At 44.2% G+C, this 27,127-nt stretch overlaps 1 protein-coding gene across 3 annotated transcripts in view; it reads left to right on the forward strand.

Moving 5' to 3' along the window:
• The window catches only part of btbd11a (BTB (POZ) domain containing 11a), a 185,079-nt gene that overhangs the window by 122,557 nt on the left and 35,395 nt on the right, over positions 1–27,127 (forward strand). For all 3 annotated transcript variants that reach the window (XM_030440696.1, XM_030440698.1, XM_030440697.1), the window contains exon 2: positions 5,014–5,163. In XM_030440696.1, the coding sequence (XP_030296556.1) occupies positions 5,014–5,163 (150 nt within the window). The remainder of the gene's footprint in view (positions 1–5,013; positions 5,164–27,127) is intronic.

A 27,127-nucleotide genomic window follows, 5' to 3' on the forward strand; every position in this document is an offset into this window, starting at 1 on the left:
CTGCGGGGATGACTCGAGAGAGTTCGGCGCACCGCTCGGAGCTTTTAAAGTAGTCTTGTCCCCGTGACCCAGTCTCCGTCTTCATCCGCCCGACAGCCATAGATATATGAAGGTGGCAGGGAATAGAAAACGCGGGTCATATCTGATTTTATATGGGATTTGACTGTTTTCTGGAGTGTACAGTAAACCGCCGAGCTCACTCGGTTGCCTCGGGAGGTCACGGGAAGATGCGGACGAGGTGACGCAAGAAATATGAGGTTATAAAACACGCCTGTAACGCTTCTGTCTCATGTCGCTTGTCATTTTTTAATCAGACGTTTGCGTCAGCGTCCTCCCTCGCCCCTCGCCCCTCGCCTCTTCCTCTTCTCCTCGTCTCCACGGGGCCAGGCTGACTTCTTCCTCACCTCTGATGTTTAGTACACAAACATCACCTAGGATCAAATATTTTTTTCTCCATCCGGAGAAGCCAAGTGTTATTGAGAGATAACATGTAGAGGAAGTGCGAGGTGGGCAAAGAGAGAGAGAGAGAGAGAGGGAGAGAGGGAGAGAGAGCTGCGGAGTTGTTTATATGTCTTGATCTGACGGGATGAATAATTCAGTAAAGGCCTCCCTGGCACCCCCGGATTATATATTAAAAGAATAGTTAAAGGCGGGGGGGGGGGACGGGTCGACGGTGAAGATGGGGAGGGTTGATTACAGAAGGCACTGTGAATTATTCAAACCGGTTCCCCCCCCCTAAAAAAAACAAAGAAGTGCAAGAATCTCCAGCGCAGGAAGCCGTGATGGCAATGTGGTTTCAGTGATTAGAGGACGCTGAAGATGTCTGCGCTTCACTGCGGGACAGGAGACGGACTGACAGCTTCCTTTTTACCCAACATTTGAGGGACGCCCGCTCTTTTCTATTCGCCGTCAGCCATCTTCTTTCAGAATTTTAACTTCCACTTTTACTTTTTCCGGGCTTTGCTTTCCCCTCGACGTTTTCCCTCGCCGAGCATATTTCAGCAAGGCAAAACTGACGTTGTTTACTTTGCAGTTTCAGAGACTTTTGATGAAGACAAGCTGCCTGAGTCCCTCGTGATCGCCAACCCTTTGTTAAGAAAAACACAGTTTAGCTCTGTAAAGTCATTAAATCAAGACTTTATTGATATTCACAGGATAGATTCAGCAGCCCAACACGAAACCACTGATGGTTTTGAGACTTTATATTTCTTTAAGTTGCACTTTTAAAGTCTCTGCAGGTTCAGTTTTCAATGTTATGTTGCGACCACGATGTTCTTATGGTCCGGTTAGGTTTAGGCACAAACACCACTCGGTTCGGGTCAGGAAGAGGCTTGGAAAATATTCTAACATCACATCAAAAATAACCACTAATGCTGCTGAAAAACATCCAGATCTTTTACTAAGAAAATACTTTTTTGTTGCCACTAATACAGCTGGAACAAATCCTCAGGTCTGGTCAAAAACACCCAGTTTTATTGCTGCTAATCCAGCTCAAATATATCTGGTTGTGTTGCCAATAATACAGCAGATATTCATCACAAACGTCTAGATTTTATTGGCACTAATATGGCTGGAAAACATCCTCACATGTGGTCAAAAACTTCTAGTTTTGTTGCCATTAATATGACTGAATAATACACTTACAAATGTTGAAACACCATCTTGAACAGTGGTCTCTGGCTTGTTAGCCTTCTCACCTTACTGTTTGTCACCACATGACGTGTTTTGTAGAGATGTAAATGTCTTCCTGCTTTGTACGAACATATAATTTCATTATATATATGGCAACTCGGCACCGTTAGACAATTTATTACAGCCTTGAAGCGGCTGTAAGTGATATTTCCTTTAATTTTCCTTAACAATGGCTTGAAAAGCTTTACAAAGGATGTGAAAGGATGCCGCAGCTCCCCTCCCATTAGTGCCGTACGCAGGCAGCTGTTTTCAGTGGGAGAACCCTGTTGTACGCTACCTGCACAGCGACAAAAGGCAAACAGACAAATTAGAAAGTAGCTGGTGAACGGTGGAGCATTTATCAGCCAGATATTTCCCCCGGGAGCCGGCGTTGGCGGGGGGGGGGGGGGGGGGGCTGCTTACATCCATCAGGTGTTCACAAACACAGCCTGAAAAGAATGCAAATGCAGCTGTGTGCATGTGCAGGACGGTGAATCAGCAACTGTTTGCCAACAGTTCAACTTTAGAGGCGCTGATATGTTACAGTGGAGGGTTTTAAGTGAGGTGATTTCATGCGAACCAAGTTAGTGCAACATTTGCAAAAGTGTGTGTGGCCTTCAGAGCCTCCGCGAGAAAACTACCCTTCATCTCCGCCTCTTCTTAAAGACCTTCATGTCGTCGCACCGGGGTGTACATGTAAAAAAGTGATGAAAGTGGCAAGTGCAAGCATAGAAAGAGAGCTGGAGAGCTACTTTCTCACTTCAGCTCAGCTGCCCAGCCGCTGCACGGAGAGGTCGTGATTTTCTGATTTGTCTGCTCTTGTTAGATGGTCGTGGTTTCTTCAAGGAGACTATTTGTGGAGGTTAACAATCACACACACACACACACTCACCACTGGCACAAGAGTGAGTGGGAGTTGTTTTTTAAAAAAGGTCCGCTGTTGAGAAAAACATCCAACTTCTCCGAATTTCTTGCAGAATTTGAGATAAATGTGTCGTGGTGTATCCACGTAGCCGAGTCTCAGAGTCTCAGAATGTACTGTGTTGCATGAGATGTCTACTGAAGTTAGCATGCTAAGCAGCTCGCCCTCCATTCAGCTAATAGGGCCACTTAGCCTCATGGCTAACTGAGCTAACCGCTAATGGCTGCTAGCAACTGGATGCAGCTTTAGCAGTGGAGCCCGGATGATTCCCTTGAAAGCTGCTCGGTATAACATACATATGACATACATCTTTAATTGAAAGTACAAATCAACCAATCACATGCTGATCTGAATCAGACACTGACACATATATCAGGTGATTTGTACTCTCGCATCATTGGAGAGTTCTTTAAAACCACTGACTGCTCCATGATTCACTGTCAAAAAACTTGACTTGTAGGTCAAAAGATGTGCAGAAGTCTTGGTTCTGTGTTGCCACTTTAAAATGGAGTAAATGTCTATCCTCGAGATCGAAGTGCCTCCAGACTGCACTTTGAAATATAGTCATTTAAATGCTGTGAAAACTGATATTAGATGTCGATGAAACTGTCAGAGTGTCAAACCACCAAATCACAGCCTGCAGGGAAATCTGTCTTCAGCACCGCGGAACAAAAAACATCCACTTTTGTTCGGGAATCCCATCTGAGGCGCGCCCTGAAACCAGCTGTTCCATCAGCGCTGGTCACCGATAGACAACAAGCTGCTCTGATCATTATTGGCTGCTCTAAATAAAGATGACCTCCCCGGAAAGGCTGTGGGAAGAAGAGGGACTGGGGAGTACTGGAATTCTTGGGAAGAGGCGATGGTGGGTGGAATCTGGAGCGCTCCTGTCCACTGAGGGGAAACTCCTCCAGCATCCGCTGCGTGGGTCTTTTGTCTTACCGGCGTCACACACGGACAAATTGACTTCCCTCGTCCGTGTTTGTAATTACAATTTAGTGAGAAACGGCGTATTCCCCTGCGCCGTGTCATTAGGATTAGCACTCGGCGGGGTGTTGCTTTCCATTCTCCTGTTGCTGAAAAAAATAAAAAACTCAATATCCCATCTGTCACAGGCCGTTCCCCAGCAGCTAAACAAAGCCCGGCCGCAGTGGATCAATCGCGTCGAGCCAACATTACCTGAAAAACACCTGTGATCACAACGAGATGCGAGTGGAGAACGCACATCCCGACGCTCTGAAGTGACAAACGTGGCTCGCGACCTCATCTGTGCGCTGTCACACCTTTCTTATTTAAATGAGATGACATCTGTTTTGATCAGCAAGAAGTGGGCTAAATGTGTGTGTGTGTGTTTGTGTGTGGAAGATGTGGACATGGACTAAGTAATGAGGGGAAGTCACTGGTAACAGCAGCATCCCAGACTCCCTTACAAATCCTGCGATTTTAAGAGTTGTTGCCTCGTGAGGAGAAACTTAACAGACTTTGTGAAGCGTCTGTAGCAAAGTTTGTGTTACTGGTTCCTTCTCGTAAATTCGGCATTAGATTTGAATCATTAAGGTGTTTTTTTTCTTGTAGAAAGTGTCAGTTTGTCGCAGCATCAATAAAAGCCCGTCTGTCTTTCGTCTTTACGTCCTAGCAGCTGTTTGAACAGACTGTGACAACTGATTTCACCATTTCACAAAACTCAATGAAGAATTTAACCTATTGACAGTAAATATGTCAAATTCTAAAAATCCAGTAAACAGTGAGTAATATCGCTTCCTTCTTTGAAGAACAAAGTGGAAAAAGTCACCAGATTCCCTTAAGAAAACTCTCAATTTTGACACTTGTTGTGTTAGGAGAAACTGCATAAACTTTGAGGAACTCATACAACACATTATTAACTATTTAGGCCTTCTTGTTCATTCGGCAAATGTAAAACATGAATATATGTCTTTCTTTGTTTAAAATATTCACATATACAGCCAGGAACTGAGATCCAGTTACTCAAGACATGCACAAAGCTCGAGCTCTAGTAGGAGAAACGACAAGAGGCTAGAAGATTCACCATAGAGACGGTTTATTTTCAAAGATGTTCTTGATTTAAGAGCTGTGTCATTTTGATTTTAAGAGTAAATCTTATGTGTGAAAGAACACATCACGGTAGGCTGAATAAATCAACATCATTCACTGAGACCTTCAGTTTGTATTAAGACGTACAGTATAAAATGCTGTTAACCTGTGACTGTGTCTCTGTGTTTAATCATTTAAACTAATGTTTGCTCTCCGGCAGCAGTGTGAAATTAATGTGGGGGGGTTTTTCATCCAGCTCACCAGCTCCGCTCTGAATATTTTAACAGAAAGTTTGCGTCAGGTATTTGAGTAAGAAGGTGAAATGATGAACTTTCTCTCTCTCTCTCTCTCTCTGTGCTGTGTTGCAGGTGTGCTGAGCCTGCCGGAGAGTCTGAACCTGCACCGGGACCAGCAGCGCTCGGGGAGGGGCGGCGAGTGTCAGGGCTACACCCAGGCCGAGCTCCGCACGCTGGAGCAGTCGCTGCTCGCAACCAGGGTGGGCAGCATCGCAGAACTGAGTGAGTACAAGAGGTCGTGATGTGAGGACTGAAACAACCGAAACTGACAAGACATGCTCGAACGTATTACTCCTGAGGCAGAAACACGTCCGCAAGGCTGACTTACTCTTTCCAGCACACACAAGGTTACACAAGACTCAATATACTATCCTGTTTCTTTTTATTCCTTCATAGTTTAACTAAGAAATACAAAAAGAATAAAGTAGAATTTAACAAGCTGACCCAAAGGTCCAGTGGTCGGTATTTAGTCTACGATTGAGACCAACTGAGCACTCCTCGTTTTACCCTCCCCTATGGCTGCGTTAAAGGCAGAAGATGTAGAAGCCGCTCTCTAGAGCCGGTGTTTGGTTTGTCCGTTCTGGGCTACCGTAGAAACAAAAACACAACAATTTCGAGGTGATTCTACACTGATGAGCTCGAGATTGTGAATATTTTACCAAATTTCTGCCCTTTAATCTCCGTAAATCCTTCACACTGGACTTAAATACTGAAGAAAAAATATATTTTACTGAGGTTACCGCCCTGATAAAGACGAGATAAACTGCCGATTAAAGCACGATGTTGCAGAGACGTCGTAAGTCCGATCAACTTGGATAATATTTTGAGTCACCATTAAAAATCTTTTTTTTTTAAATCACCATTAAATGAGGTTTTTGGAGCAGAAAAAATGAAGACAAGCTGCTGCAGAGACCTCTAACACACACACACACACACACACACAGTGTTACCAGATGACATTTAGTCGCTCCCTCTGACATTTTATGTATGCAAACAAAAATGTTTGAGTAACTGATTAGAATCTACTTTCAGCTTTTGTTCTTTAGTTTATTTTTACACCTCTGTCTGCACACAAGGTGATCACAGATGACACGCATTTATTTATGTATTCATTTATTTATTTATTTATTTATACATTTTAGAGCTTTAGGGATGTTGTCTTTTTAAATCACGATGTTGGATCGTACGGGGCTCAGTAGTCGACGGATGCCGGTGTCGCCCGCCGGCCCGACCCTGGTCTTTTAGCCCTCAGACGCTAATGTTTGATGACCGCCGCGCCGCTGTGCTTTTTCTAAATGCTGCAACAATTGTCACGCACGTTAAAATTGATCCGCTGGAGGACTTATTTCCATAACCGTGTGCCAAATAGCCCCATTAGAGTGAAGGAATGCGCCCTCTCCCCGTCCCCTGTGGGCTGTCATGGTGGTCTGAGCCCAACCCACAGCGTCTCTACTGTCCCCTCACCTCTCTCCTCATCCATCTCCCCTCCCCCTCCGCGTTGCCTCGCCTCGCCTCGCTGCAGCCGGGAACTCTTCTATTACAGCTGTTCTAACACCTGTTTGTGAAACCCGCTCTGAGACCTTTAAATCCAAGGTCACCGCTGCCTCCGAGGCTTTTAACCTGCACTTGAAAGAAAGGGCTCCACCTTTAACTCCGACACCCCCCCTCGTTCCTCCACCCCTGTCCTCGTCCGCTCCACAGTCACATATTAGATCATCCTGTCCCTCCCAGACATCTGCGCTCTGTGCGCCGTGTGTTTGCGTCCGTGCACAATTTGTCCCGGGTGAATGTTTGTTTCGACCTCGGAGCCCACGACACGCCGGCAGGTCAATCTGCATCATTGATTAAAGGGACAATTTGCAGTCTTTTCATGTAAACGCCGCCTCAAGCTGCTTTGTCACAGTCGTGGGTGTTAAGCTAAAAGGGCGCCTCGCAGAGTCAAATCAGTCTTGACCTCCACTTTTCCTTCACCGCCGTCCAGTCTCCTCCCAGCTGTTCTGCAGCGCCTCTTTGTCCGAAGGCGAATTGACACCGTACAGATGTTTGAAACTTCTCCGCGACTCGCACAACAGTTTTTAAAACCTCCTCTTGTCCTGTGGTCTCCATGTAGTACGACATAAATAATCCTTAAAAGTCATAAAAGTTATATACAGTATGTGAAGTTCTAAAAAGTTGTGTATCATCAAACAGAAATGTCATTTTGTTTGCCGTCTTCCACGTATGTGACGTCAAAGGTGTGACAGACGAACAGGACCGGACCTTAATCATCACGTTAAAGCAACATTATGTAGAAATTGGTATTTTGCGCAATTTTGGCGCCCCCTGCTGTGTGTGAGTGCAACAACACTGTCGTAATTACAGGTCCCAGGTCTGTAACAGTTTGCAGATCAATCAAAGCCGAAAGAAGATGTAACGATTATGTCGCTGAACAAAACATGCATCATAAACATCCTTAATAATAATAATAACACCACATGCTTTTTGTAAAGGGAACCATGCTGGTGCTAATTTCCAGGTTAGCCTACAAAAATACATCATCCCTGCAGCTCCATTTATGGATCACAGTAAGCTGCTTGCAGAAACGACCGATCAAAGCGTTTCTCTGCTGACGACATGCTGCTTTCCATTTATGCCACATGAATATAAGCTGTAGTTAAGCTGGGTAGTTTAGCATGAGAGGTGATGCTACTGTAGCTGAACAGACAGAAACTAACCAGTGGAAAGTTCTTGACTCTGGGACATCCGAGTGAAATCCTCTTTAAACCTACAATAAGTGATTTTACTGTCATTTTTTAGCTCAGGTTTGGTCTCCACCACCCATCACGGGATATATTCCACTCTTGACCCTCTAAACGCTCCACCACGATCACCAGCTCGCTTCCACTCCGCTCACACTTTAAAGCCTCATTAGCATGTGTGAACAGAACGCCACACACTCGGATCAGAAGGCAGGAGAAGCAGCACTGAAGCAGGCTGCTGTTTGATTCCTGGTTAATGCACCGTGTGTTCGACTCCCCGCTGCCTCGGCTGGGCCTCCTCACCTCCGGGGTCGGCCCGTCCAAACGCTGCCAGAGGTTAACATGTGGCTCGCCAACGCGGCGGATTGCCAACCGCTCGCAGTCATTCGGTGGATTTCAGGGGCTTCAGTGGCACGATTTCCTCCACATGTTGTGTGATTGGAACAGATTGATCTACAGCGAGCGGCTCGCTGACTAACATGAGTGTGAATCTGCTCACCGACTGTATGATTATTGCATTAAGGGTGTCGCTTATAGCATGTTCTACCATCTGCCTGTGCCGGAAACTTGGGGAGCAGATTTCAAAGAACTTCTGAGGCTCATTTCAGACACTTTCTTTTTCTTATTCATCCCGAGCAGGTGTAACAACCTGAGGGAGCAGTTTGCCTGTGATCTAAACCACGGCGTGTGCGTATCAGCCGCTCTGATCTACGCAATTTAAGGATTCTTTACGCTAATAAAAAGATCAAAATTAGCAATGTTTTATGTTAATCCAGCTCCAGTGTTGGCCCAAAAACTATTAACAACACATCATTGAGCCACACAACACATATGCTCTTTCATTACCAAATGAAAGAACACACACACACAGTGATTTGTTTTAAATCCAACACTGCAAATACTTTGAGTTAGTCCCAAACAAACGCACTATTTACTCCTGTTTGAGCTATATCTGCTAAAAACTGTAGTACCCAGCTGTTTAAGGAAAATATTTACTCTTTTTAAAAAGTGAAATTACTTATTTTTGACCTTAAGAACGCACTCTCAAGAACACATCCAGGGAATGTCCCAAGATTCCCCAACCCTCTGAGGTCGATGGACGCACCGGCACGTCCAAATCACATCACCAATTTAAGATGCCGTAGCAGCAAGACGCAGCCTCAGTGAGTCTCAGTTTCAACATATGTGTTGGTGCGGCCTTCAAACTATATACCAGTTTTTAAATTGCATTAATAGGCCAAGTAGAACCAGACTTATGATTGAATAATGTACGGCGCTTTTTTCGCGAATATTGCCGTCACATTTAGCGGAAGAAAGGTTAAAAACGGGCTTTTCTCATGAAAGTGGTCACCGTGACCTCACAAAACACACTTTTTTCACCCATAACTATGACAAAAATGTGCACAAATGAGGAGATTATTGCATTTTATATAAAAAAAATCATTATATTAAGCAAAAATGTGTCTTGCCATTATTCAACACATACCTCTGTAACAGTTACCTGCCTGATGCAAACTATAACAGATGATTTAGAAGGTTCAGGATGTTCTTACTGGAGAGATACAGAAAGTCTGGTTTGTTTCAGTTTCTTTTAGAGGTAATTTTGCAGATTTTTTGTTCAGACTGCTGCGGTAACGCTAATCTTTACTGTTGTATAGCAGTCTGAGATACAAGGCCCCAATTTACCTACAAGGATGCTGTAGATAAAATAGATTCCAGTGGTTATTACATCTCAGGCGGATGGAGTGCGGCTGTTTTAAGCAGAAAATTGTCCACAAATTGAAAAACATGGTGGTCTGAGGGAAGATGTAATGAGCATGTTTTTACTCTTTGTACCCAACGAAGAGTACACCGCAAAAAAACTAACCCTCCAGGGGAGAGCCGCGCTGATTTATCTCTAAAATACAGACAGAACAAATGTGTGCAGATGCTAAAAATACAAGAACACAGTCTGACCGGGGACGCTCGCAGTGATCCGCTAATGCACCGCGCCGGGTTTCGTGCACGTTCGTTAAAATCAGCTTTCATTTCCATCGTAATCAGAGTCAGAATATGAAGATGCCTGAACACCAGTTTGATGTAACTGCTCCTTTAGTTACATCTCCTGTGGGATCACAGTCCTGGTCAAGGACACATAGGAAGAAAAAGGCTTAGCAAATGCTCCCCCGTGTTTAAATATGTATACCAATCCTAGCAAATAACACGTGTCATAATATCCATGACTGGTGCTCCCGTCTAGCATCTGTTCAGGTGAATATTTACGCTTCATAAAATATAGATTGTGTTTATTTCAACTGGAAAACGTTTGTGTTTTGTCCCGGTGTTGTTTTGAAGTCGTGGTCTTGTGACAACCCTTTAATTCGATGAGCATATCAGACCTTTTTTCTCAGCTGCCGTCCTTACTCGCGTGGATTCTGGCAACTCGACGCTGAGAATCCTGTTAAAAATCGATGCTAAAAACACTTAAAGGGATATTCAGGTGTAAGTTTAATCCCTGGTCTAAATCACCGTGAAACTGTGTTAGACTCCCTCTTGAGAGATCAAGTTAGCAGACCGCTAATTTACGGAGTTTTATCAACCTCAGAAATGACCGCACGACAACAATACACTGCAGTAAATGGATCCAAATATAAACCGCAACCAAAAAGCCACAAATAATGCTCAGAACAGCACCAAACTTCAGCAACAGTACAAATAGGGTCTCAGCACATAGTCCGGGGCATCTAACCTCCGCTAGCTTAGCTGGATTTCTATTGGGAAGCTAAAAACAGATTTCAACTCTCCTCCATCAGCTTCCGGGTCGGGGAAGTCCCGACGCGACGATTACCGAGTGCAGTTAGAAATGCTCAATTCCGTTCTTTTCTCTGTCCGCTCTCGATAATAACTGTTATAAACTGGCAGGTAAGACACATATGAACTTTGATTGCTTTTCCATGGAGTCATAATCATACATTTTCATCCATGAGCCGCGGAACTCTACTGCACTCGGTAATCGACTCGTCGGGACTTCCCGTCAACAGGAAGCTGCTGCAGAAGAGTGGTAAATTTAGTCAGCTTTTCAGTAGAAATCCAGCTAAGCTAGCGGAGGGTAGATGCCCCGGACTATGTGCTGAGACCCTATTTGTACTGTTACTGAAGTTTGGTGCTGTTCTGAGCATTATTTGTGGCTTTTTGGTGGCGGTTTATATTTGGATCCATTTACTGCAGTGTATTGTTGTCGTGCGGTCGTTTCTGAGGTTGATAAAACTCCGGGAGAGGGAGTCTAACACAGTTCCATGGTGTGTTAGACCATGGATTAAACTTACACCGGAATATCCCTTTAAAAGACGTCGTAAAACTATGAAAATACAAAATAGAGTGTGACCGGGTTTATGCGGCACGCTCACTCTGGTTTCACACCGTGTCAGAGCTGAATTTAGTCACCGCTCATCCACACTGAACATCTCCTACAAACACTGCGTCACATAAAAAAAAAACAACTTTCAAGTCATCCTGAATTATTTTTAACTGTTTGTGAGAGCAGCCTGGCAGAGAGACGCTGAGATGTTCATGTGAGTCGCTCCGATGGTGAGACCAGAATAGTCGAGCGTTGTAAATAAATACTGTAATTACCGCAGAGCCCGAGGGCGACGGATTTCCTGTTGTATGTTAAAAGTCAGGTTATCAACAAAGTATCAGTGTCAGTGAACGCATCGCACGTTGCATTCAAAGTTTAATGCAGAGACGAGGCTGGTAGAGGCGTCCGGTCGTCTCGCTGGTCGCCTGGTTGATTCACGGCAATTACGCTAATGCTCATAATGAGGAATGACGTTCTAATGATACGTTAATAAAAGTGTTACACGCGCCACCTCTAACATCACAGCGGAGACCTTCAGCGAGCAGACGACAGGAAGCAGGTGCTTCACGGTCAGCAGGCGGCGTCCCCCCTGGCCCCGAGCGCTCAAAAAAACCTGCCCCGCGTCAACGTATTCAAATTGTTTAAATTGGAATCAATTTTGAGCCATTAGCTCGATGTTTGAAGACTAAACAAGATCTCTTGAAAGAGAAGTGGCCGTCTGTGAGGGCAATTTCACAGCCGACTTGTTTGGTAATTAATAGATAATAGAAGAGGCTGTCGAAGAGCAACATTCATCACCACGTCCATAAATTCACTCTCTTGAGGTGGAGAAATAAGTCTTTTGTCTCCGAGGTCGCCATTATCCACAGCGCTCGTATGTCATGTCTTTGTCAGGAGCGAGGAGGGATCGCCGGTGGCAGATCTGCGCAGCCGATGCTCCGGGAGAACTTTTACTGTGTAGGAATCTGTAGGCGCTGAAACGGACATATTGTGACCAGGTGTGACAGAGGGAGGCAGTCCGGCCGCCCGGCGGCTCAGAGAGCAGCCGCCGGGCACATAAACGCTGTAATGTAATACAGCGCAGGCCTCTAACAATGGGGGCCCTCCATTCCTGCGGCTGGGTGCGTCTGCAACACAGCGGAAGGCGAATATTCACAGTGTGTGTTGAAGTTGGAGCAGATTTGGTGTGTTGGGATCAAATCCACACACATGACGGATCCACAAGAAGTAATTCTCCCTGTTTGCCGTTCGCTTCCCGTCAGTCCGGATCGATTGCGCCACTTTCACGCCGGGAACAAACCTAACGAACATCCACTGACTGGTGGCTTTTTGCCTTCAGTGGGACAGGAAACAATCGGCTTTCATTCAAAGATTGCCGGTGTTGGAAATTGGACACATGGGTGGACGCACTAATTTGAGCCCATTGTCCAAAAAAAAAACCTCCTGCGTGTATGTGCTGATTGTGTTTTGATAATAGTAGCTCTGTTACTTCCTACAGCTGCTGCTTCATGAGCGGCAGCGCTTCAATAAGACAATAGTAGTTCTTGACAGCAAATCAATTTCCACAGCGGAGTAAAGAAACAAGGCGTCCGCAGTTAGCCGCTCTCCCACAACTCCTCAGCTAGCTGGTTGGGTCAGGTTGCGCTCCTTCTTTATTAAAATAATGTGAGTTTGTTGGGCGGCCGCACTGCAGCACAGCTTCTGTCGTGTGTTTCCCGGCTGCTCGGGGTTCGTTTGCCGCACCGACTAAAACCTAGAGGATAGAAAAAATAACCTTTAAGCTCGATGCGTCAAACCGTCACCTCGTCGTCTTTTCACACCTCATCGTCATTAAAGAGTTCGGTGACGCTGCAGCATGTTTGGTGTTTATCACAGCTCTTCTAGACATTCATGCATCGCTCGCTCTGTATTTTCCCCGGCTTGACAATAACCGGCATGAAATATGAGTCATTGTGTATTCCACTGTGCATGGGCAGAGAGGGAGAGGGCTTCTTTTTCTTCAGGGCTGAGTGGGTTTCACAAATTGAGGAATCCCTCTCTGGCTGCAGAGCTGTCGGAGTCGCGCGCTGGTTTTCGAAAAAGGGTACAGAAAATTACCCGGCGACGGGAGGTTGTTTCTCTTTTTCCAGGAATTGTTTCCTCTCCATCCGGGCTGGACACATTTCTACCCTGTAAACAAGCATTATTCTCCTGATGACTCATTATTAACGGAAAAAAATCTCCTCATCTTCTCCCCAAGATTTCATTAACGTCACCCATTTTTTTTTTCTCCCAAGGCCGTGACTCAGACCACCTTCCCGTCGTCTCTGCTCCATTATCCCGCGCTCGCCAATCCGAAGCTGAGATAATGGCTTCGCCGGGGCCGAGGAGATTCGCGCGGGGGGGGGAAGGTGTCGCGTTTCACCTCGAGACCGTCCGCGCTATTCTCGTTTTTCATTATATTAGAGTTAGAATACTTCTGCCGCTTCGCCCATGCATCATCTTCCCCTAATCTCATACAGTCTGACCTACTTCTCAGCGCGGGTGATAGGCGAGGAAGACGGAGAGAAATGAGTCAGTCAGACTTATTTTCTTATAAGTTGATAAAAGCTCATAAAAAATACAAAAAAAACAGCACCCAGGCGGTAAACAGGATGATGCCGTTTTAAGTATAAGCTTGGATTTCTGTTACATTTTTTTCTGATTTGGCCCTCGCGTCCTTCTCAGTGTCTCTCTAATGGACACGTCAGAGCAGATCTGGACGCGGCGGGAAAAGGTTCCCGCTGTCATTTTGTCTCCTCCGCTTCACTCTCCCCCGTCCTCTCAGATGTCTGCAGTGCCATTCACTCCCTCACGTCTGTCCGTCTCGGAGACACCGGCGCTCGGGGAAAAAAAAAAAGAAAGAAGAAAGAAATGTTGACTTGGCTCTAAAAGAGGGGCGCCTGGCTCATTCAGCCACTGGAACGGGGTGCCGCCATTTTCCTTATCTGTCCCGCAGCACCTTTAGGAGGACAGCGAGGGCCGTGCCGACACAAACAGCCCTCCTCGCAATCCTCCAGACGAAACACAACACACACCTCTTCATCCCGCAACAAAAGACACACGCTGGAAAATCTTGTAGGCCGCTGCTGCACGCCGCAGTAATTACGCGAACGCTGGATTCATTATTGTATAATGGTTTAACGTCCCTCGACACCTGCCACAGGATCCCGCGCACGCTCAGCGCTGCAGGAAAAGATTAGAATATCGATTAAAGAGCCGCTTGACGGGATAACTTGAGCATCTTTCAAAAGGAAGATGTAAAAGCACGATTTCCGGGGCCAAACCGCCCGGACTCATGGGATCAGCAGACATTTAGTGGCTGAAGCTTTAAAGCACTTTTGATCATTTCAAGGTCAAAAGAGGTTCAAGCAGGCAAAATGTGGATGGAAGTAAATGTGTCAGTGTATCAGTGATATATATTCCATCGACTCACAACGATGCAGCTACTTTTAAAAGACAAGATTCAAACACAGGTTGGAGGGAACTGTTCAGTGAGGACTTCCCAGAATGTTAAATGCCCAAAGCGTTGGTTATTAGCATGTCAGAGTCAATCTGTGCAGCCGTAGTTATTACAGATGCATGAAGTTTAAACCCTCATAATAACTCTCAAAAGATACTAAAACATATACATTTACTATGTACTATAAACATCTCTGAAATAAAGTCATTTAAGTGCTGTTAAATAAACAGCTGTGTTTATTGAAATTTAATTGGTTCAAAGAAAATTGAACTTTCCACTGAGCAAATGTGAGCTAGCTAACACGCTAAGCTGATAAACATTGTAAACATTCGGACATGAAGTTGAATGGACGAGCTCAACACATTTTCACCTTCATTTGGTTTTAATCTGAGCACGTTGGCGATGACTTGGATAACTCGGCACGGCAACAATACCTGGATGCAGGACTGCAGTTGCTGCGTTCTGTCCAAATACCTTGGACAGAACGCAGTTGTATGATTGTTCTTGAAACTCCCGTGCTCAGTAAATGCCCTGTGAAATGAACTGAATCGAAAAACAGTACCCTTCAACAAACTGCTGATTTGTCCCGGCGGTGTTGCCATACGAGCGAACGTTAGCTGGAGCTAGCGTCGGCTAGTTAGCCACTAGCTCACATGGGTCCCTGTCTACTGCTATTTTCCTCCAGTCTCTTTAACTTTTTACTCTTTTCTATGTAAGTTCGGAAATTCTTGGGATAATTCAAAAGCGTTTTCTACTCACGTCTTTACCTAAATTTGCACCTCATTGTTAACTTGTGACTGTTCGCATCCACTCACGTCTTTTGATTTACATAAAGCACCTGACCTGTAACCTTTGCTTCGTGTTTTGAGAGATCTTTGCCAGAAAAATCTTAATCTTCACAGCTACACTCCACGTCCAGATGTAAATACAATGTGAGTACAATCCTCAGGAAGGACACACGTATCAACATTGCCTTCCTGGACTTGTTATTAACCTTCAGTCTTCAAAAACTTCACTGTGTGCTCTTGTTCTCCTCCATCATCCATTGACATCATTTCTAAAAGCTGGTGCACATTTACAACACAACAAAGGAGAGCAAGGACGGGACGGTGGATTGAGATCTCAGCAGTTTCCTTGCCAACTGAGAACGCATCACATGGGAAGTTGTCTGGCAAGCGGCTCACGGTGGAAAAAAAAAACGAAGGAGAGCCAAAGATTTGTTTAAAGACGGATCCATCGCGGCCAAACAAACTGTGTGCAATCTGTGTTTTACAGAATCAGAACAGCTCGAACAAAGGTGATTACACAACGTCAAACGCTGGAGGATTCTCTCTCGTCATGATCTCGAGAGGTTCACCGACTGAGCACTCTCGAGTTTAATCACCGCCGTCCTGCTGTTAGTGGAAATTAAGCGGGGATTACTTTGTTTCCTGTTTGTGGAGAAGGTCAGCGCCTCCGTTTACGCCTCCCGTCGATGTGGACATTTGATCATGTCGTTGCTACGCTGGCGCTCAGCGCGAGTCTTGGACTCTAATTAAAGCCCATTGAACGTGTTGCATTTCCAATGAGGCGGACGGCGGCGGCCAGTGTAATCGTTCAAGTGTGTGACACCTCTTCAGAGAGGTACAGCACCCACAGGCAGATGTTCTTCATTAATAATTATGACCCATCAGCCCGACATGTGCGAGCTGGAGATACTCGAGCCCGCTCCTCTTCAGCGGCCGACGTTATCCGTGGTTAACATCCACTTTGCACCCGAAAGTCCCGCCGCGGTGAGACGGACATCACACCGTCGACTCTCCGGCGGTGCTGCCGGGAGATAATGCACTCTCACTAATTGAGTGTTTTGGACTGAGCCCAGAAGGCTAATGGAAGTTTTTGGGGTAATAAGGCGGTGAATTGAACAGGCTGCTCTTATTTCTCACCTTGGAAAAAAAAAAGAGAAAAAGGGCAGCTGTTTGGAGACAAATAGCGATGACTGTTCACAGCGGCGCTCTGATGAAAGGGGACTCCACAAAATGGCCTAATAGCTTGTTGGTATTTTGACTGAACTTCTCTCATCATGGGCTGTATTATTCCCCCACACAAGCCTGTTCATCAGTGAGTCATTATTCAACGCGCCGGAGCTTTAATACGACGTTATTGTGAGACTCCAATGAGGTAGGATTAAGACCCGGCGGAGGGTTTTTTATATGGCGTGTGAGGATTTTTGATCAATTTCAAGGTCAGGAGAGATTTAAATAAGCTAAACGTGGATGAAGGTGAATGTTTTAAGACTTCTAGGATATCAAGAGGAACGATTCGAGCCGGTTCGGGTCCGTCTCTGTTCCTACTCTCTCCACACTCCGGCTGCGGACTCATTAAAGGGATATTCCGGTATGAATTTAACCCATGGTCTAACACGCCGTGAAACTGTGTTAGACTCCCTCTCGAGAGATCAAGTTAGCAGACCGCTAATTTACGGAGTTTTATCAACCTCAGAAACAACCGCATGACAACAATACACTGCAGTAAATGGATCCAAACTTCAGCAACAGTACAAATAGGGTCTCAGCACATAGTCCAGGGCATCTAACCTCCGCTAGCTTAGCTTGATTTCTATTGTGACCCTAAAAACAGAGTTTAACTCTCCTCCATCAGCTTCCGGGTCGGGGAAGTCCCGACGCGACGATTACCGAGTGCGGTTAGAAATGCTCAATTCCGTTCTTTTCCCTGTCCGCTCTCCATAATAACTGTTATAAACTGGCAGGTAAGACACATATGAACTTTGATTGCTTTTCCATGGAGTCATAATCATACATTTTCATCCATCAACAGGAAGCTGCTGCAGAAGAGAGGTAAATGTAGTCAGCTTTTCAGTAGAAATCCAGCTAAGCTAGCGGAGGTTAGATGCCCCGGACTATGTGCTGAGACCCTGTTTGTACTGCTGCTGAAGTTTGGTGCTGTTCTGAGCATTATTTGTGGCTTTTTGGTGGCGGTTTATATTTGGATCCATTTACTGCAGTGTATTGTTGTCGTGCGGTCGTTTCTGAGGTTGATAAAACTCCGTAAATTAGCGGTCTGCTAACTTGATCTCTGGAGAGGGAGTCTAACACAGTTTCACAGTGTGTTAGACCATGGATTAAACTTACATCGGAATATCCCTTTAAGTGTATATATTCTGCTGTAAAGTTGCATTTTGTCTTCATAACTCCTTATTTCTTCCACCAGCACACCCTATTTTTACATAAAGTACTTTTTGATTCTGTTTGCTGCAGCACTCTAGTTAGCAGCAGGTAGTAATCTCTGGCCGTACAGTAATTTAGAAGCAAATCCTCTTAAAAAAAAAAAAAAAAAAAAAGGGAGAACAACAATAAGCCCACAGTCTGAAATATGAATGGCGCTGTACAATTTGAGCACATTTCTGATACAGCGGATAATCGAGACCGCACGTAGAAGAAGTTATTTATTAGACGCCGCAGCAGTCTGCAGTAGTGCGTCTGCAGATCTGCACAGAAGAGCCATTAAAGTCCCTGAAAGAGCCATTAGACGGAATAAAGTGGCATCCATTTAGAAGTCCCCTCCTGCGAGTCGCAGGAAAGATGATGACAGTAGAGCGGGAGAGACAGTTTGCGTAATCTCCTGCTCCATTTCCACAAACTGGAGAATGTCTGGAAAGAAATCTAAAGGCTGGGGATGATGAGACACAATGAAGCCACGCGGCGCAGAAACCTCTGTGAGGGGAGGTCGTTATCTAGAGGGGCCTCGTGTTATTTTTACACGATAGTCGTTAATGAACTTATTCCAGGGATCCCTGAGACGTTTACAAATGAGCCGCCGAAGCTTTTTTTTCGGGGTTGGCGCACTCGCGGGGGGTTTCTCCGGTGTTTCTGCTCAGTCATCAGTCCGGCTGCAGCACGACGTAATAGGAAGAATGTAATGGTGTCTGCGGCGCCAGTGAAACAATGCAGGAACAAACACCTTAAACAGGGTTTCGTCATAGTTTGCAGCGTCTTGCATCATTGGACCTTGTTCCAGATCTTTAGTCAGTGTCCTTCTGGGAGGACGGGGGGGTAAAAGAGCGAGCCTGAAAGATTTGACCCACCGTAAATTAACACACATGGAAGAAAATGGAGATGTAGCCCACTGGGTCTTTGATTTTTGATTAATTTAATATTTTTTCACACACGGGGTGATCATTTGTTATTCAAAACTAGGCTAAATATTGAAGGAATTGTTCTGCGCCCCACCGTCGAGGCGTCCTGGGGTGAAACAGATGCTGCCTTCAAGTGTTCCCTTTTAAGTGCCGGCCTCCAGAGAAGCAGGACTCTGTGGCGCGGTGAGCGAGTTAGAAAACTGTGAATTACCCAAGTTTTAGTTTAGTCACAGTGTCTGTACAGCACCTAAACTGTAAAGGAACATTTAAAGCTGCAGCGGCTGATATTTGGGGGAGCAGAACTACAAAGCTGATCAGTCGAATCTGATCCATTTTAGCGGATCTGTGGACACACAAACAGCACAAACACCCAGCTACTCGTTGATCACATGCCAAAATATTTAGACACTGAAAACATGAACCACATGTCAGCTAAGCTCGAGTTTCGTGCACAAAAACTCACCGCGCGACGTGACCGATCCCTCTTTCTCTTTTTGGTATCAGACTTAAAATGGCTGCAAAATAGGTGAAGAAGACATTTTTGAGAAACTACAGTAGGAAATAAAAGAAAAGAAGGATATATAACATTAAATATTAGGTTCCAGATCCTATCAAATAGGTGCTGGTCCCCATCCTGGAGGTCTCAGATCCTGTTCTGGCTGAATCCGACACATATTTTTGTAAATATTTTATTTGACCACCGACTAGAGAAATATCTGAATCTTCGTCATGTTGGCGCCCATAGAACACGTTGCACTTTGGACTTTCACCAACCGAGCTGGCTAACCTTCAGTTCAGGCCTTCGCTTTCTTTTACAGTTTAAAGTTTGATTCTTCAAACCTTCAAACAGATCCAGTTCTGACAGGGCAATTAGCTGTTTTATGGGGGTCGTAAGGCTAAAGGAAAATAAGCGACTGGTTTATGGGGAATGGGGAAAAAAGGTCAGGAACAGCGTGACATTGGTCGCTCTGTCATACTGCCTGGAGCTCTTCCTGGGAACTCGATGTCAGTCCAACGCTCTCTCCACTTTTTAGCCGTTTCTGATCTGCATCAGCTCAAGAAAACTTCTTCGGCTGCCAGTTGTTCTACTTTACCAGCTTTTTTCCAATCTCTGTCTGTCTGCCGTGTTGTGTCAGGTGAGCAGCTGATTCAACACAGCGTTTTAGTGAACACAGTCACCAGCTGCTGCAGGAAACAGACGTCACACAGCAGGAGGATCTCTTGAAGTTAATGGGTGATATTCTCAGCATGCTCTTTGTTCCACCTGAACCAGTGAATCCTCCATTTCTTACATCTTTCTCTTTCTTTATTCTCTTACTTCCTGCGTTGGTCATTCATGTGAGCATGTAATGTGAGTACTTTACATTTTTGAGCTTCAGTACAATGGCGAGAACATCGCTCTTACATCGGTTGCTTCAAAATCTGTGAATCATGGTGCTTCACATGCAGCAGGGCACTTTATTTTTGGTACCTGTGGGGGTCTTTTCTCCTTTACACCTTTGCAGATGGTGCGCCGCTGTTCGCTGCATATTTTCACCCTTTTATTTCACTCCTGTTCGGCTCACAGGTCGACTCCAGATGGCCTCTTGATTGCATCCTCGCTATATTTTACTGTAAAAGTGCGACTTTGGATCGTAAAAAAAACCACCGAGCTGAGAGTCTTAAAACCAGCTCTTGTTCTGTACCCGTCGGCGAATCATCCGTCTTTTCAAACACGGACGGTTTCTCGCCGGCCTTCCTTCGCATTTGCCCACTGGTGATTAATTCCCACTCGAGCGGCGCTGGTAAAACTATCTGCTATAGTTCTGTGTTGATGATGACATGTCCTGTAATTGAATGTGATTAATAGTTGCCATGGAATTGCTAATGTGCCCCGAAGGCGGAGCTCTGAGTCGGTCGTATTACCAAGTGATGATTAAATGTCCTCAGCTGTGCCCTCGGGGAGCGATAGGCCGTGACAGCGTGTCGGAGAGACACTGGAGGAATCTTCCGTCTCGGTCGTCCATTAGGGAACACAACAGTTGTCTAGACGCGATAATCTCAGGTCACATTTGATAAGAAGTCACTTTGTCTGCTCGAATTACAGGCTTACAGGCTTGCTGACTATTAATTCAGTTAAGGGCAATTTGCTTTAAAACACACAGCTGGTCAAGTGGTGTGTTCAATTATCCCCAATACCAGCCAGAGTCTTAATTAATCCCAAAATATGCCGAGTCCAGCACCCTGAAGGGACGAGCCGCGTGAGCGTGTGTGATCCTCAACAGGTTCAGACGATGCAGGACGATGTTAATTTGTTCGGTTTAACATTGATGACAGTTTTCTCTTAAGCAGAAAAAGAAACATTCCAGGCTCAACGTGAGGTGACATCCATGTTGATTAAAAGCAACTGTGATCTTTATTTTGTGTTTTAGTGCTTCCCACAGACAGACGTACCCGAGCATCACTTTATAAAGTTTAATGGCTGCATTTTTCACAAACAGTCATTGAAGAGAACTGGATACAAATGAGCCAAAGATATGTTGCAACTTTATGTTTTACAAGTCCTGAAAACGCTGTTCTTATGTTCTGGTTAGGTTGAGGAAAAGATCATGTTTTGGTTTAAGGTGACAGGTTTCTCCACCCCAAACAAAGTCTTCTTAAAAGCACCCGTTTCTGTTGCCATAAACCCGCCTGGGAATGTCTGACGTCAAATATATATTAGTTTTTTGGCACCATAAACATGCCTCGACATTGTCTAAAAGTCTACTTAAAGAAATCCAGTAGTTTCACACATAAAAATCTGGAAACACAATGTTCAAAGTGCCTTTTGGGACTGTTAATATACCTAAACGGCCCGCAAACGTAAAGTGAATGTGTGGGAAACACCAAGTTTTAACACTGGATCAAATTGCAGAGCGTAATTATTCCCTGACTCTGCTGTTCCCCTCAGCTCTACTGAGCATTTTAGCATCTTTCAGCTCGTTGTATTGATTCACAGTAGCGTTAAGATGATAGAAAATGAAGTGATGGCATAATGTTTGGTAATATAGTGGGATGTGATGTAAGCATGACAAGCTGTAGACAACTTTAACCTAGTATGGTCATGTTGAGGTGATTTTACAGTGTAATTATTTCCCTCCTTACTTCACACAATGGCAACAATACCAACCGAAATGGTGTTTACCTCCTCGATGGCCCCAACCGTAACGTTTATATCTGCTTGATCTGGATTTTTGTGAGGCTCTGCATCAGATTGTACCGCACACTGATCAATACCAGCCACCTAAATAGGGCTGATTTTTTTCATCGGGATCCATTCATTTATCCCTGAGACATTAAATGCTGGAAAACATCCCAACTCCCAATGGAAACAAACCTTTTGTTGGCCATTCCTGTGTCTCTTGAGGCAGACCAGATGATACCAGCTGATAGAGCAGTTTAATTTTGTCGAACTTTAACAATTATGGGCTACTTGTATTTGTGCAGCCACAACAGCAAAAACGAAACAACACTTTTTGTTCCTCCCCTCCAGAGATGCAGCTCTGCCAAAGAGAGCAAATTGGCTGTTGCTTTGGCAACTTTGGCTCAGCGCTGTGCAAATCCTCGCTCCCACAGCTCTCAGTGAATCCTCGGCTGCAGCAGACAGATGTTTTTTAGAGAAAAACTAAAACTCCACTGCACCCTGCTCATTAGAAAACGACAGACAGAGTTAGCGACTAGCTGGTGAACTTAGCTCAGCATTTAGCAGCTAAAAACACTAGATGTTTTCCTCGGGAGATGGTGGAGACCAAACACGGAGCAAAAAGAGGCAGAATATTCAACTTTATTCACTTATTGAAGTTTTTTTCCTCTGTTTAATGTTTATGCCAGCTATTTTAATTTTATTTTCTCACAAGCAGCTTCAAAAAACATCCAAAGTGTTTGAAAATGTCTTTAGTTGTCGAGAGTCAGTCGATAGCACTTCTGTAATTAAGGCTACAGGAATAAATATTCATAGATATAATTTTTGAGAACTTTTGGAGTGTTTGTTTTGCACCTGGCATTTCTCCAGAGCCCTTACCAGATGTCTGTTGATCACCATGAAGCTCAGAGTAACTTGTACATAATTACATGCTGACCTTATCCCAGTCAGGAGCCAGAGTTTGGAGTGTTTTTCAGAAAGTTATTGATCAAATTCAAAGGATGGTGTCCAGATGCAAAAGAGACCTGACACATCATTAAAGAGTGCTGTCGAAAGACGAAATGATCCCAAATGCTGCCGCGCATCTCATCCATCTCATCCATCACATAACGATTTTCCTCTTTTGATGGATTCAGGCGTTCCCCTTCCCAGAAGGGCCTCCATGCTGAGCACCCAAACACTATCACAACTCCCATTAATTATTTCCACTACTTCCTCTCTAATTCTGCACCGCATGGATGAAGAATAAACTGGAGAAAACCGATGAATCTTTGCAGAAAATACAGAACCTAAGGGATAAAATTCAGCCAAAGTTGGTGCAGATTAATTATAACAAAAGAGGCAAAAAGTAAAACTACAAATTCTGAGCAAGTCATCATAATAACAGTGTTTTATTTCCACTCCTTTAAACCTTAAATACAAGAAACAAAACCTGACATCATGACTGAAATACTTCATTGTTGTCTCACCGACAGTTGGTATTATTGGGAGCCTTATGTAGCAAAACAATAATCATACATTTAATTACTTCACAAAGCATGTAATTGGACTGGTAATTAGTTTGGGGTCATTTGGGGGGGTTTTCTCACGCATTAAGAACCCACCGCGCTTAAATCACTCTCCATCAAATAAAACCGTTCCAAGAGCAATAAATCAAAACACGCTCCCTGTGGCTTCATGTTATGAAAACATAATTACACTGTGCTGTATTGTACCTGTGCAAGAGGAGTCCATTTATAGATCAAAAGGTATATACCGTGAACTGAAGTATATAATGTAACGAGCAGAGAGATCTTAACCTGCCGTCACGGAGAAGAGACAACAACCATTAAAGCCTCCGAGGTGTTGACATGTAGAAAGTGTCTGAGCGGTTTTTCTGGAGATAAAGGTTGAGAAGAGTTTATCTCCGATGACTCGGTAGATGGAAATTATTAGCTACATGGAAACATCAAAACAAACCGTGCATTCTCTCTTATGTGTTGTATTGGCCAGAAGACGAAGAAGACATCACTCCCTTTTATATCAAACTATGTCTAACTATAAAGGAAGGAGTCTGTCTTTCTCTGGAAACCTTCATTCCATCTACTTCACACTTGGCAGCTTAGCTGAAGACACACAGACACCACTTACACATAATGTCACGGGTAAGCAGACTTAAACAAAACAGCATCTAGTGTGATGCAACAGCTTGCCATGGTGAGAAAACCAAAAACGAAAGCAGAGGGTTAAACAAGTGATCATCTATTCTTCAGTGAGAACTCAAATGTTAAATTTTAAGCTTCTGTCAATAGTAGCATGCTAGCTAACGTTAGCCTCTCTCAGTGGTTGTCATGGTCCGAAAAGTACTGATGTAATCGTCCACATTGTAAAGGAGACATAATATTCAATTTCGGGTTCATAATTTTATTTTGCTACTAGAGGAGGTTTGCATGCTTTAATGCTCAAAAATAAATCAGCTTTCTCATACTCACAGCTCAGTTTAAGTTCCTGTCTCTTCTTCCTGTTCTGTTTTAATTTGGTTCTCAACAATTTACAACAATTTGAGACGTTTTGCACTACAGCAGACAGAAAGCTTTGTAACACCACTATACAATAAGTCAAAGCGACGACAGTCAACAACAGCGAGGAGATGAAGAGGGAGAGAAAATCCCCAGACTTCTTCATATAATTACTCAATTTTATGAGTTTTGAGTCAGGAGCAACTTTATACAATTCATGAAATACTGCCTATGACAAATTCTTAAGTATCTAGTTCCTCTTGAAATTTCAGCTAATGTTACACATTAAGTTGTAAACACTGTGTCCTGCCCAGAGATGTATGGGTTTATTTACATTTAGAGCAGAGAAGTATAATCACACTTTTTTCCCAGTGTATGGTTTTTATAATAGGTGTTTTAGGAAGTGCTGCATCACCTGTAGTCCAGGAATGTAGGTGGGCCCGATGAGCCCGTCGCCATGCTAGCATTAGCATTTAGCAACATATAGCCTCACAGAGCTGTCAGCACGTCTGTGGTTTTGTTTTTGAGGAGTCGGAGGTGAAAAGAGTTTATTTTATCTTTAATTACTCGATGCATTGAAATCATTAACGTTTGTGAAAGCACTCATCCCTTCGCCGACCTTGCTCATTGTGCGTCGGTTGTAATGTAGCAGAGAGGGACACAATAATTAGATGTTGTAGCGGCTGTGACAGAAAATAAAAGTGTTGACATCTCATTATAGCGGGGAGATTGTGCTCCGTGGTGTTTCGCCATGTTTTTCGCCGGGAATAGGGAACAAAGTTTGGCTCCGTAATGAGTCCTTCCAAGAGGACAGGAAGGACTTGGCTGGAAGAAAGGGAAGACACTAAGCTGTCCCCTGTGATTAATTCAAATGAGATGAAGCATGAACCCCATAGGAGTGTTGCTTAGATAATTACAGCAAAGGAGACGGGGAGCGAGTGTTGTCCTGCTGACAAAAACCAAAGTCACAAGAACAATTAATGAAGTAAAGAGAGCTCGACGATCAGCGCCGGCGCCGGACCGAGACAGCCGCGTTTTGGACTGTTTGCACGTCGCTGCTTCTAATGTTTGCTGTGGTGGAAAAACAACATGCGGTTTATTATTTATGGACACTGTGTGAATTCGAAGTCTGCAAACCCCTGAGGGAGCATCGTCAGTTCTTGGAGTTCTGTTCTGTCTCATGAGTTGTTGTTGTATTGTTTCCCTGCAAAAGCGTATTTCAGTCGTCTTCGTTTTATCCCCTTAGTCTTTACTAATGTCTGACGTCCCCTCTTTATATTCCGGCCTGTAGCACGCTGCGTAGACTCACAGTGAGCAGCGTGGGGACTTCCCGAGTCCCCGGAGTAGAAAGGCTTTCTGTGCCTAATGGATCCACCTGATTAAGGTTTCAAAACGCTGCCGAGCTCCACGCGAGCGCAGTAAACAGCCGAGCAGCCGTTTGTATCTGTAATCGCTGCAGAGCTTCAGGTGATGAATGTTTTGCTTATAACGATTCATGTATCGATTTGTTTTTGTTACAAAATGGTAAAAATAAAACATTACATATTCAACTGCTTCCTGCATTCCTGGGAGGTCAAGTCACAATTATATAGAACAGAGAAAATCAGCAAATCGGCAGATTCTCACATTAAGAGGGAGAGATTAACGCAATTAATCAATCAACAAAACTGTTGTTGATGAATTATCCAAACATGTAGTACTACTGACCATGCAACACACAGTTTTGTACAATTTTGAGGTACATTTTCTGCTGCTTGATACTTCCTTTCCGCTACATTTTGGAGACAAGTCATTTATTTTATCCTCTACGTTCATTTCACGTTACTATTTACTTTGCAGATTGTAATCATCGAAGCCAAAATATGAAGACTGAATCCAATAATTGGCTCGGCTTACAATCGGTTGTTGAGTATACTCATATGATATACATACATATTACTTTAACTCACACTTTTGTTACTTGAGTACGTTTAATATCAAATACTTTTACTGAAGTACTATTCGTATGGGTGACTTTCACTTTTACCGAAGTGATAATTAAACACAGTATCTATTATTTTACTGAAGTGTGAGTTTTGGGCATCGAAAATCAGTATCGTCCTTCAAAATACGTTTCTAACTTTCCCCTTGAACATCTCATACGTGTGTTTCATTATTTAATCCTCCAAAAACTTTACAGATCAGAGCTGCAGGAGAGTTTTCAGTCTACTTACATCATAAAATGTAGAAATTTACACCTACAACACTCCCTCAGACCCCCGTCGCCCCACCTGAAACCCTCCCTGAAGAAGAAGAAGAAGAAGAAGAAGAAGAAGAAGAAGAAGAATTTTGCTTCTATGCTTCCAGAAGAAAGGGGAAATAGATAAAGATAAAACGAATAATATCTGACTGCTGTGTCTCAGCTCATATTCCCTGTAATAATGGGTCGTCCTATCTCTGCTGCACATCACTCCTCTGAGAGTACCAGGGTCTGTGCATGGTTGATAAATGGTCTCCACGTTTCCTCAAATTTGGCCTAAACCTTCCAAACATTACCCTAACTTCAACTGTTAGTCCCTCAAAGTCGACAAAGCCTGAGAGTTGAGTCTTATCAGGGTTTTTTTTGGGCCCCTGCTGCACTAAGTAACCGTACAGTACCACATCCTGTCTGTCGAACACGTCGTACCTGGAGATTAGAGTCTTATCCCGCAGAGAAACGGCGCTTTTTTTATCAGTTGTATCTTGATATATTTAATTCTTTCTGGATAAGTATCTCTGAGGCCGCCCCGCCTCCCGCAGCCCGCGCTGTGAGCATCGCTCTCTGTTTACGTCTGCCTGCCTGTGAACTCTGTCAGGGG

The sequence above is a fragment of the Sparus aurata genome, chromosome 14 (genome assembly GCF_900880675.1).
Source record: "Sparus aurata chromosome 14, fSpaAur1.1, whole genome shotgun sequence".
NCBI lineage: Eukaryota > Metazoa > Chordata > Actinopteri > Spariformes > Sparidae > Sparus > Sparus aurata.